Source organism: Xiphophorus hellerii, chromosome 4 (assembly GCF_003331165.1).
Source record: "Xiphophorus hellerii strain 12219 chromosome 4, Xiphophorus_hellerii-4.1, whole genome shotgun sequence".
NCBI lineage: Eukaryota > Metazoa > Chordata > Actinopteri > Cyprinodontiformes > Poeciliidae > Xiphophorus > Xiphophorus hellerii.
The window spans coordinates 1,803,328-1,815,548 of record NC_045675.1 but is presented as its reverse complement, the minus strand read 5'-3'; the positions used below and the strand labels follow the sequence as shown (position 1 = coordinate 1,815,548).

General features: G+C 41.8%; 1 protein-coding gene across 1 annotated transcript; it reads right to left on the bottom strand.

Moving 5' to 3' along the window:
- Nucleotides 1-9,687: 9,687 nt before the first annotated feature.
- On the bottom strand, nt 9,688-11,799 carry LOC116719265 (E3 ubiquitin-protein ligase TRIM21-like). The gene has a single exon (XM_032561758.1). It carries the CDS (start codon nt 11,650-11,652, stop codon nt 9,961-9,963), a length of 1,692 nt encoding a protein of 563 aa, XP_032417649.1. The 5' UTR covers nt 11,653-11,799; the 3' UTR covers nt 9,688-9,960.
- Nucleotides 11,800-12,221: the final 422 nt, after the last annotated feature.

The window sequence follows — 12,221 nt, the reverse complement described above, 5'->3', positions numbered from 1 at the left end:
GGCATAATACCAAGAATGACCAGATAGGACAGACCTCCTTGTGGTTGGAAACCTACTAAGTTACTGAACTTTTAAAGCATTTAATGTTTCTTTGTTTCTCCAGTGTTGCTGCATCTCAGGGAAATCAAAGTAGCTCTGAATGAGTAAAATTAGAAGCCTCTCTAGATTCAATCAGAAGTTTTGTTCCTGAGGGAACATCCAACCTCTGTCTTACTTAGCATCAGATAAACATCGCGTCATAACGCTCCATCATCATGCATTTCCATTAAAGGTCAAACTTTTTTATGCAAACATGTGACAGCACCACATCCGTTCTTGTTCTGATCTTTACGTCAGGTTGCTGATTGGCCGGAGGGAGATGCTCGAATCAAAAAACAGCGTTTTACATTTTTAAAAAGGCCATGTCTGCTGAAAGTTAGATGGATGACACATCTCGTTACTGGGCCGCCTGGAGGCAAGTGACTCACTCTGAGCTGCTGAGGTGTTTACTCCATTTATTTATTTCCATGTTAATGCAGCCCAGCGCTCTGAATCATGTAAATCTGTACAAAGCCATGAAGCTACAAGCTCTGTGGAGGCAGAAGAAATATTATTCACCATCTTCTGTCAATAAAAGAACAAACTTCTCCATCCATCCATCACGCCATCGACATTTTTCAGATTTGGTTAAAAAATTTAAAACTGCGTGTCATTTTGCTTCCACTTCAGATGAGTTCTACTTTGAGTTGCTCTGTCTCCTGAAATACCAAGAAACTACACAGAAATTCGGGCCGTTATGGTGGAGATTTGTAAGACTGGGGTTCGATTAACGCTGGTGAGGAAATGATGAGACCAAATGATGAGTTTCTGGTTTTTAATTAGCAGGTTTAGGCAAAAGGTGTGTGCAATTCTACAAAACCAAATAAAGAAAACAAATTATAATCCAATTTAAACGTTAGTCACATACTTGTCCTTTAAGCCTTACTACTAGGCCCAAGACCTTTACTTAGAGCCTAAGCCACATTTAGTAATACATGAAATAAAACATTAATCTCACTGCTCTCCAATCTTGCATTTAAATTGTTAAAGTAAAAGAAAGCAAGTAAGTATGATGAAAATCACCAGTTTAGAGTCAAGGTTAGCTTAGCTTAGCTTAGCTTAGCGTCTTTTGGGCAAAATGAAAAAGAAAATGTCCAGATTAATCAAACACACAAATGATGATTCTAAAACACAAAATGCTCTGTAGCTCACCAGTCTTATTGAGAAACCACATAAACATCACTACTTCTTCTTTGTTATATTAGCGATAGGAAAATAACAGAAGGAAGCATTACTGCCACCAACTGGTAAGGAGTGCGACCACAGGACAAACAAAACAGAAAATTAAATCCTATTATAACACATTTACTGTTTTAAAACATGACTTCTATGGATGAAGGCTTTCATGAACACCATTTACATCTAAAACAAAACAATGCTCACAAAACAACCGCGCCCCCTAGTGGCGAAGCTAAAAACTGCATCACAGTTTTGATTACAGAACAGCTTAATTGGGATAAATGTGGAAAAAAGGCTTCACTGAGCCACTCTACATGATTAACTTTACAATTAGAAATATTCCTCTACAAATTGTCAGATTCTTGACTGAAACTAAGTGAAAAAGTCCAAATAAAAAACCTCTGAAAGCTTCATAACGTCTGAAAAACATTTGATAGTGTTGTGTAAAATATGAAGAAAGTTGGGCTGCACACAGGATTCTTTCCAAACCTTTATATGTTCTCATGAAAAATGTTTCCAGCTTGTTTTTGCCTCTGCAGGAAACTTCCTGTCCTCACATGAGAAACCGCCGCCTTACAGAGAGAAAGAGCCAGTTTGTGTTTTACACCATCAACGCCACCATGGATGCAGCAAATTAGCATTTTGACAAGTGTTGACTTTAATTATACATGATGATGTTGAACAACAAACACGCCTGAGACGATAATGGGGGAACGCTGGCACATTAGCCCAAATGACGGATTATTAAAGTACAATCACACTCAGAGAGGAGGTGTGTGTTGGAGTGTGTGTTGGTGTGTGTGTGTGTTGGTGTGTTAAACCCATTTGGAAATATCATTAGGAGCGCTGCTATATCTGCTCCTCCATGTTTTCATCTGCATCATTACTGAGTGACGAGGGTGTGGTTCTGTCATCCAGCCTCAGCAAGTCTACGGAAGCCCATTTGTGCTATGAAAGAAAAATTAAAAGCCCAACAGGAAGTCATACTTATCAGTTTTTTACAAGAATAAAAATTGTGTCTTTGACTCATAACTCATAGTTATGAGCTACAGTCATAATTTTGACTTTTAAACCCAAAGATATAAAGTCATAGTTTTGACTTTCAGTCATAATTATGAGATTTAAGGTCATGATTATAAAATTCAGAGTCACCATCCTAACTTTGAAAGTCGTAATTATGAGGCAATAAGTCATAATTTTGACTTCTGAAATCATAACCTTCAGTTATAATTGAAATACAAAGTCATGATTTTGACTTTTTAAGTCATAATTACGAGATTCGAAGTCAAAGCCTTTTGTCTCCTGATTATTACTTTAAAACTTTTAATTATGACTTATTGTTGGACTTTTATTTTTTCCATGCTGGAAATGGGCTTCCATAGAGAAAGGGAAAGTCATCACCACTGTTTGTTGATGCTGCTGCATCAAACTGGGAACATCCTGCTGCAGGCGATTACAAACTGGATCCCAGTGCAGACTGGAGGGAGACGCTGGTCTGCAGACTTCAACTCAGAAACACAGAAATTCATTTAAAACCAGACAAGGTGACATGAAGAGGGTAAAAGTGATGATATTCAGTCAAACTTTCTCCAACGCTGTGATGTCTTTACGGCTGCGTCTGGATTGCATCATCTCTCCGTGTTTTATTACAGTTACATCCAGATGCATCGCGTCAAAGGTTGCGTGTTTGTCTACGAGATCTTCCAGGTTTCCTTTGCATCCATCACTCTGGCAGCGCCGGACAAACTAATCTTCTCCCTGTCTCCTCTCATTCCATCACTGTCGCCCGTGCAGCAGCATCAGCATCCGGCCGGCTCATATCAAAGTACCTGGAGGACGAATTCGTGTCTCTCTGAGATAGACTGAGGTGTGGATTGCTTTGTTATGACCTAAAACTCTGCTGGCTGAGTGGAAATATGAACTCTGCTGGGCGTTTGGCTGTGGGCGGGCCGTGCAGTTCACAAACTAAAACCTGGAAGTTAATCTGGGAAAGGTGAGATATCACCTGGGTTAGCCTCATTATCTAACGAGGCTAACCTAATGAGGTTGTTAGCCTCGATGCAGCTTTACAGACTTAAATCATACTGCCAAGAGATAAGAATCAGTTTACGTCTGTTATCTTATAAAGACTCTGGGAAGAATGGATTTTTGACATGAAAAATATGTTTGGATAAATACATACAGATATTCCAATAAATGTTTAGTTTGGCTTATTTTAGGTTTGGGCTTTAATACAGACAGGGATTTGGGTCACCGTCAGGAAAAAATTAATTCTGACTTTTTTCTCAGATTTCTGAATTAAATTTCAGAATTTTGAATTTTCCTCCTCAGAAGACTAAAGTCAGTATTCTGAGAAAAGAAGCTGAAAGTAGCCAGAACTGACCAGACTAGTGTCTCATTATCTCGGAATAATTTTGCACAAATAAAATATAAGGAGCATGTTTTGAATAGGCCACTGCTCTATCCTAACCTGTCCAGGTAAGTTGTGGGTCACCTGTAATGTCTGAACATACTAACCGATACTAACTGTATCAGTGGATGTTTGACAGCCTGTTCTGTTTGGTTTATATGTTGCTTTTTGTAACTCCAGAAATACGGTAAAACAAACACGTCCTTCATTTCTGTCATGTGAAATGAACCAATCAGTGGGAGCCGTGCTGCAGAACCTTGTGCTGTCAGTTCCAGGTTGCGGCTCATAAAGCTGGCGCCCCCCCGACGCTGCGCCCCCCGCTTGGCCTCCAGAGGAGCATTTCAATAAAGCCACGTAATTGGAGGATGAAGGCCGATGGTCGATTTGTTTTTATGAACACATGCTGCTTTAATTGCAGATGTTCCACAGAAACATTCCTGGATTTTAAATCACTGGGCCTCGCTGCTGTGTGCTGCATGCAGCTAGCAGGCAGAGCAGGACGTTTAAACGCAGCAGAGCAGCTTCAGTCACACACGGCGGTGAAACAGCGTTTCTGTAAACAGGTTTTAAATGAGCTGGAACTCTGTAGCACAGAAAGGTAAGTTTTTTTCTAATTTGTTAGCTCTGTAATCTTTAGGACAATATTTGGTTCTCAAACTAGATTGAGTGATGAAAAAGTAAAGAACTAAACAGTCTGTCATTTTCTAGGGCTTCACTCTGGATTAAACTTTATGACAGAACAGCTAGAAAAAGATGGAAGAGTTTAGTGGAAAAAGCCTCCTGTCTGTAAAGAATCGGCGTTTTGAATGAACCTCAGGGCTTCTGGAAGAGTGATTTCCTTTTGACCTTTGACATCAAAGCAGAGATGAAATCTGATTCCACTCCATTTTTGTTTAGATTTGGTGAAGAAGGAAGCTGTACTCAGTGTCTTCAGAGGTTTTTGTGTTGTTTCCTGCAGTGGTTGTTGGTGCAGCGCCCCCACAGGCCAGGAGGGGAACAGGTTGGTTTGACTCAGAGCAGAGAAAAAGAACCACAGCATCTGGAGATGGAGCAACATTTTGTAACTTTAGGATTATTTTAGAACTACAAGTCATTTCTTCTGCTAGCGCTCTCAGGAGAAATGTTTGTGTTTTGGTTGTATTTACCCAGAATGCCCTGCTCTGTAGTCCTCTTCCTGCTTTTGGAGCGGCCTCCAGTTCGCTTGGTGTTCATATATGCTTTGAAATACAGCAGAGTTCACTTTAACCAAACTGAGACCCAGGTTTGCAGACGGACTGGAGTTCACCTTTTGGCCGATTACACATCCAGACGTCCCCAACAGAACCGGACTTGGAACCAGTAAACAAAGTAGAGTTCAGTTAAAGTGGACTAAACAGAGGTGGTGGGAATGCACCCTAAAAGAAGGTGTACTTTCTTTTTACCCTGACACTCTGGCGAATAGCCCGGCCGGAGCGCAGTAACCAGCAGCAACAAACACAAAGTCAAAGCCCCGGATAAATATCCTCATTATGTTAAAGAAATATTCCGTTTCAGCGGTGGATGTGTCCGCTCAGCCGCCCAGCCGCCACATATCAGCCCACAACAACTCCCATCAAAATTACCATGTAAATTACTGGCTTACAAACCGCAGCGGAGCCGTGTTTTCATGATTGAACAGGCATATCTTTATTAAATAAACACATAAAGAGAGTGTGATGTGAGCTCATGAATGCAGAGGTAGAAACACTGCAGGAGGAAAATGTAAATGAGCTGACGATGTCTGTGTGTTTACAGCGAGGCGGTGTGTGTTGTGCCGCTGCCCGCTCCAAAACATGGCACAGATTTATGGCTCTGAGGGAAACCATTAGCAGGCTTCCATTTCAGCTTCCACCGCGCTTTCTAAAAAAGCTAAACAGACATGGAAATATTAGTAAAACTCATTAAAAGGCTGAAATGTTGTTGTTTAGTTTACCAGAGGGGAAAACAAGACAGAGAGGTTTAGGTTTAAGAAGCAGGAAATGGAGGAATGTAATTAAAGGGTAAATGATCATCAGATGGAATAGTTAAAGAAAATCTCTCACTCCAGAAAGAGACTTTAAACTCCGTCAGGGTTCATCTCCTCCTCGGCTGGAGGATTTGGTCTGAAGTAATGAGGATGTTGATCTGGTCAAGAAGCTCCAACACTCTCCTCCGGTCACAAGGATCTAATTTCTGCTGCTTTCTGACGCTTCTGCCGCCATGTTTACCAGTTAACTCTGTTTTTAGGTTTTAAAGCCTCACCTGAACTCAGAGTTGGTTTCTCCTGTCGGTCCGGATGTCAGGATCTGCTCCTTATCTGTGTTTATTTTGAGTTTCTGTGTCTCTTAGTCTCCGTGTTGTACTGTCTCCCCTTGATTGTTCCCAGGTGTTTCTTGTCTCCTTGATTACCCTCTGTGTATTTAACCCCACCTGTGTTCTTTGGTCCTGGTCGTGTTTGTCCAGTACCGGTTGTCACTGTTTGTGAGCTTCTGCATCCGCTCCTGTGTGCTGCCTGGACTTTGTGTTTTGGATTCCCTGGATTATTGTTTCTTTATTAAATTCACCATCATTCATCCTACCTGGGTCTCAGCGCCTGCCTCCACCACTCACCACCGCTAAACCTGACACCAGACCTTCAGTGGAAGTGAGAATCCAGTCAAAACGAACCGCAGTGCAGAACCAACAACCGGGCCGAGGCCCATTTTTTAGGCGTCTCGATTCGCAGTTCGCTTCTCGCTGTGAATCAGACTCGATCCGAAACACGAACCTTTTTGTACTCCACAAGCCACCGTTGCTGGGCATTATGGTAAGAATTAGCCTCACTGTCTGCCCCAGTGCAGGCCATGGGCGGGCATTGGGGGCAATGGGGGCTTTGGGGGCATTGGTCACTTTTTTCAGCAGTTAAAACTGTTTAATCCGTTGTTAACACGTCGTAACCTGCTTTTCCGAGCCGCCTTTAAACGTAACATGAGCGCTAAGACGCTAGCTGGGTTTACACCTGTGCAGCTACTCAGGTGTGTTTGAATCATGGCAGCAAACCAGCTAAACGCAAAGAACTTTGCACAGTTTTTCCCCCAAAACTAAAAGATTGAGTTGAGTAAAGCTGTTGGATGGAGCTAATGTTAGCTAAGTGATGACTAGCTAATGTTAGCTACGTGATGACTAGCTAATGTTAGCTAAATGATGACTAGCTAATGTTAGCTAAATGATGACTAGCTAATGTTAGCTAAATGATGACTAGCTAATATCAATACAGCACCTTAAGCTTGTTAACTAGCAGCCTGTAGACTACTGTTGTTGTTTATGTTTAAAAGTGTGCAGTACTTGTTACATTCACTTGAGTAACTTTTTTGGATAAAGGTACTTATAAAAGTAGTTTTACTGCACTAAATGTTTTTCTTTTACTTGATAATATTATTATTGCTACATATTCATTCCCCCTAGCCCCCTGGAGCCGGGCTGCTCCAGTGAAAGAGGAAATGCTGTTTATGACATAGTAATATAAATCATGTGCCATGAATTCAAATCAAATTTGATCAAATCAACAAATAGCAGGAAGGAGAAGAAATGAGTCGGTTTCTAAGCTGATTCCAGACTTTATGAATGTTATGAGTCCTGACTGGATGAACTCCGTCCACAGACACATCAGCTCAACTTCAACAATCAGGAGCCACAGCTAACTGGCAAAAAATAACAAAGTAGCATCTGAATGCTAAACATGTAGCAGCAGCACAGATGCTAATGCTAATGTCAGTGTCCACTTTTCTAAAGAAATTTCTGAAAACCAGAAATCTGAATGGCTAGAATAACACTTTGCACCAATCTGATGGTTTAATAACCTGAATAATAGATTACAAACTATAAATATCCCCATATGTCTTTTTATTCAATGAGCTTTCAGCATAAAAGGGTTTTAAATTGAAATGTTGCTTTTTTTGATGGTTCTTGACTAAAATTCTGAGTTAATTACAGATTGTGAAATTAACTCATAACTTTTCTCAGATTGGTGGGAGGAACAGATGTTTCATAAAAGGTCACTAATGATTTTATAGATCTGAGAGTAAAATGGAGCAGAAAAGAGAAAATTAAACCTTGAATTTGTTTGTTGGAACACAGATTCATACACTTTCTCTGCATTACCTGCTAATAGCAAGGCAGATCAGTTAGCTTTACATTATAGCTTTAATGGATCCTGATAAACCGTTAAAACTGAGAGGGTGTATTTCTGTTGGTGCCCTGTAGATTTGATCCAGTCCAAGACAAATCTGAGAGAGTTGTAAAGGTGAAGTATTATGAAATAAACCCAGCAGGAGGGAGGAAGCGGTCGGTTTCTAAGCTAGCTGTTTCCAGTTTGCTTCCACAGATAAAACAGCAGGACTTGAACCAGTAGGAGACGTGGCTGTACTGGGAAACAATCACAGTCGGTTCTGTTCGATACTGGGATGTCCGTCATGGCGCCGCAGCGTGATCAGGTGATGTAGTTGCACAAGCTCAGTAGATGCATACATTCATGCCACACTTTTCAGATTCCAGGGACCATCTTCTCTCTTTTCAGTCCTGCAGCTGTTTGTGTTGCTCTGTCACATAAAGCACCATTTGGAGGTGGAGACCTCTGATCCTCTGAAGTTAGAAGATCAGAGGTCTCCTCTCTGTGATCCGTCCTGACACCTGGCCCGTCGCTCCCGGCCCGACCCGGTCCGGTCCGGCTGCAGGATCATTATCACCCTGAGTTTCCCTCTGCAGCCTCGCTGACTGACAGCTTCACTACCTGCTCTGACATGGAGGTAACAGCAGCAGCTAATTATTTCATGAGCTCTGGACACTTCTGTCACCTCTCCGTCTTTCCCACGCTCGCTCTGGGACGCTGTTGTCAGCTTCCTGGAAGTCCCACAGAGTGAAGTTTGCGTCCTCCTCTTCCTCCTCTCGGCTCTTTCAGGAGTGAAGCAGCAATCTGTCTGCCAGGCAGAGATTTTATTTCCTCTGACAGCCTCCAGTTTCTCTGGCCCAGTGTCGGTTTTCTCCTCTGTGAACAGGCAGAGCTGCGCTTCAGGTGTGTGTGTTTTCAGCGCCGCGGCCTTACTGAGCCATCTGGGCCGACTGCAGGCTGGCCACGCCGGCCCACACGGCCTCAAACCCAGCAGACCGCACACAGGACTGCAGGCAGACATGTTGGAAGAGGGAGCTCAGATCGCCGCGCTGACCTGAACGCAGCGCTGCAAATCTGAAGCTTCACCTCCACCTGCTGCTGAGTTTATTCAGAACCAGAACCAAACATGGAGGAACATTCAGCTTCTATGCACCAGAAATCTGGAACAAACTTCCAGAAAACTGCAAAACTGCCGAAACACTGAGTTCCTCTAAATCTAGACTAAAACCCAGCTGGTTATAGAGTTTATTTTGAAACACTAACCAACATTTTGATGTGTCATAATGACTGCATAACATAATGTACATAAATTGAGGTTAAATAATACTCTGAGTGTTTTAATAGTAACTGAAAATAGTGAAATAGATCAAGTTTAAAAGTCACAAAACGAGGGATTTTTCTATCATGTTCACATTTGTGAATAAAAACTGTTCAAATACAATGAAATTAATCTAAAAAATTATTTTCTTTTCTTGAATAGTTGTGGAAACCAAGGACAATAAATAAATATATTATCTATTATGACCTGACGAACAGAAAGGTGAACTGGGTTATTGCTCAGGAAACCAGACAGCTCAGTAATATTTGATGTTTTTTAGTGCAGCGGCCCTGGTCATAATATTTTGTCTCATTATTGCATTAAAATGCAGTGCAGGCTGGAAAGGAGCAGAAGGACTTTAAGGTTTCAGCTTCAGCCAAAAAACTAAAACATTATTTTCTGATTATCTGCAATCATAACATCAAAATTAATAGAAAAAAATCCATTCCACAATTTTCAATTTAATCATCACAACTTACATTTCCACTTCTGATTAAAAGTTCAAATAAAACCACCAAGAAGCAGAACTAATGAGGAAAAACAAGATTTAAATGTTACTATTGTTAGAAATCAGTTTAATTTGATGAACAGGTTGAAACATTGAATGCAGGTTTAAAACTGATCATCAATAAAACAAGAAAAATGAAACAAGATGAAACAATCAGTAGAGCAATGAAATAAACTGAGATAAAACAATTTGATTTGACTTTATAACTAATCAGCAGCAGAAAATAACTGATTTCCTGCTGAGGATGTTTCCAAACTCTCCTCTCCAGCAGCAGGACTTCACCTGCAGAGTCACTCAGATTCATCTTCATCATCTTCATCAGATCAACAATCAGCCTGATTAACAGGACAGATGATCAGAGGATCAGAGTTTTTACCTCCATCATTAGGACATGGACTGAAGTATGGGTAGAGTTTCTCCTTGAAGCAGCAGCCAGTAAAGGAGTAGATCAGAGCTGCAGCATCTACATCATAAAAGGAGACCAGACCCTCCTCATAATCCACAAACACCCCCACCTTCTGAGGACCAGGATGGAGATGGAGACGGACTGAAGGTAAAGCACAAGCTTTGTACTCATTTCCACTTCTCAATCCAACAGTCCAGAAACCGTCCTGAGGACTCAGTGTGATTTGTCCCTTCCTGTTGATGGATTCTCTGGCCACTCCTAAATCCCAGTTAGTTTTTCCTTTAACCTGAACCTCAAAGTAAAATCTGCCTGAACAGAAACTCTGCTGTCCTAAAACAATAACACACTGATCAAATCTCTCTGGATTGTCTGGAAGATTCTTCTTCTCATTTCCATGTTTCACCTGTTTTCCATCATCAGACAGGATGAGGTTAGGATGAGCCGTATCAGGATCCAGAGTCACATCAACAGCAAACTGATGGATCCTCTTCATCTCAGCCTCCATCATCCTCTTCATCTCCTCCTGCAGCTGAACCACAGCTCTCACCACAGTCCCCTCATATGATGGTGGATGAACTCTGACCTCTGTCCAGGTCTTGGTGGGTGGAGCATCTTTCAGGGAGGAGAAGCTTTGGAGGAGGTGGAGGTGATCTTCATCCTGTGAGAGCTGCTTGACCTCAGAGCTCCTCTTCTTCAGCTCAGAGATCTCCTGTTCCAGATCTCTGATGAAGTCTTCAGCCTGTTTCTCTGTAGTTTCCTGTTTGTCTTGGATCTCCTTGAGGAGCTCCTTCAGGCCTCTCTCAGCAGACTCTATCAGAGCCGTGAAGACCTGAACACCTCCAGCTTTCTCTCTGTCTGCAGCATCTTTACTGATCTTCACCGACTCTCTGATCTCCTGGATCTTCAGTCGTCTCTTCTGGATCATCTCCTGAACTTCAGCCTCCGTCTTCCTCAGCTCTGCCTTCTTTCCTTCAGATTCTTCTCTCAGAGGAACAAACTCGTGGTTCTTGTGGTCTAAAACAGGACACAGCAAGCAGACGCATCTCTGGTCGGTCCTACAGAACAGCTCCAGAGGTTTATCGTGCTGCAGACACATCCTGTCCTCCAGGTTCTCCACCGGCTCCATCAGCTGATGTTTCTTCAGACGTGGAGCGGTCAGGTGAGGCTCCAGGTGAGTCTGGCAGTAGGAGAGCAGACACTCCATGCAGGACTTCAGGGCCTTCAGTTTGGGTCCAGTGCAGACGTCACAGGGAACTTCTCCTGGTTTGGCAGCTTGTTGCTCTGAGCTGCTGCTGGCTTCCTGCTGAGCTTCACCTCTGAACTGATCAACCATCTCTTTTAATAAAGTGTTGACTCTCAGCTGAGGCCTGGAGGCGAAATGCTTGTTGCACAGAGGACACCTATAGGAAACATTTATATCCCAGAGCTGAGTGATGCAGGTTTTGCAGAAGTTGTGTCCACATGGTGTGCTGACTGGATCAGTGAACACATCCAGACAGATGGAGCAAAGAAACTGATCTTTAGACCGCAGGTTGCTGCCAGAAGACATTTCTGAACTCTGAGGACAAATCAGGGAAACTTCAGTTAAAACAAGTTGATTAAGGGGCATTTATTTTAGTATGTAGAGATTTAGAGTCATGTTGGGCCATTTTATCACAATCAAGGGTAAAACTTTATTTGAAGGTTTGTGCATAAAACTGTCACAATGCTGTTATGAACATGAAGGAGTCTTGATGAATGTTTGATCGCTGTCATGAAGTGTCATTTGTTAAATGACACTTTTAATGTACTTTTAATACAAGTTTTTATGTAACTTTGCATTAAAAATGTCATTTACAGAATGACACTTCATGACAATATTCATAAACATTCATTAAGACTCCATGTTTATGACTTCATCATGTCAGTCTTCACCCCTTCAAATAGTGTTACCCAATCCAGTAACTATCTTACCTTATGTTGTTACAAAACATTACATTTGTTTATAATGACATATAAGAAATTTGTTTTCATAATCTAGTGCCTTGAAATTGGGCCTGTCTCTTTAAGAAGCTCCTGCTCTTTCTTAAATTCCGCCTTCATGAAGTCATCACAACATGGCTCCTCTATTAACCATGTAACATTTTTACATGAGAAGTTTCATTGAGAAGTTCAGTGGTGATTGTCTATCAAACCCAC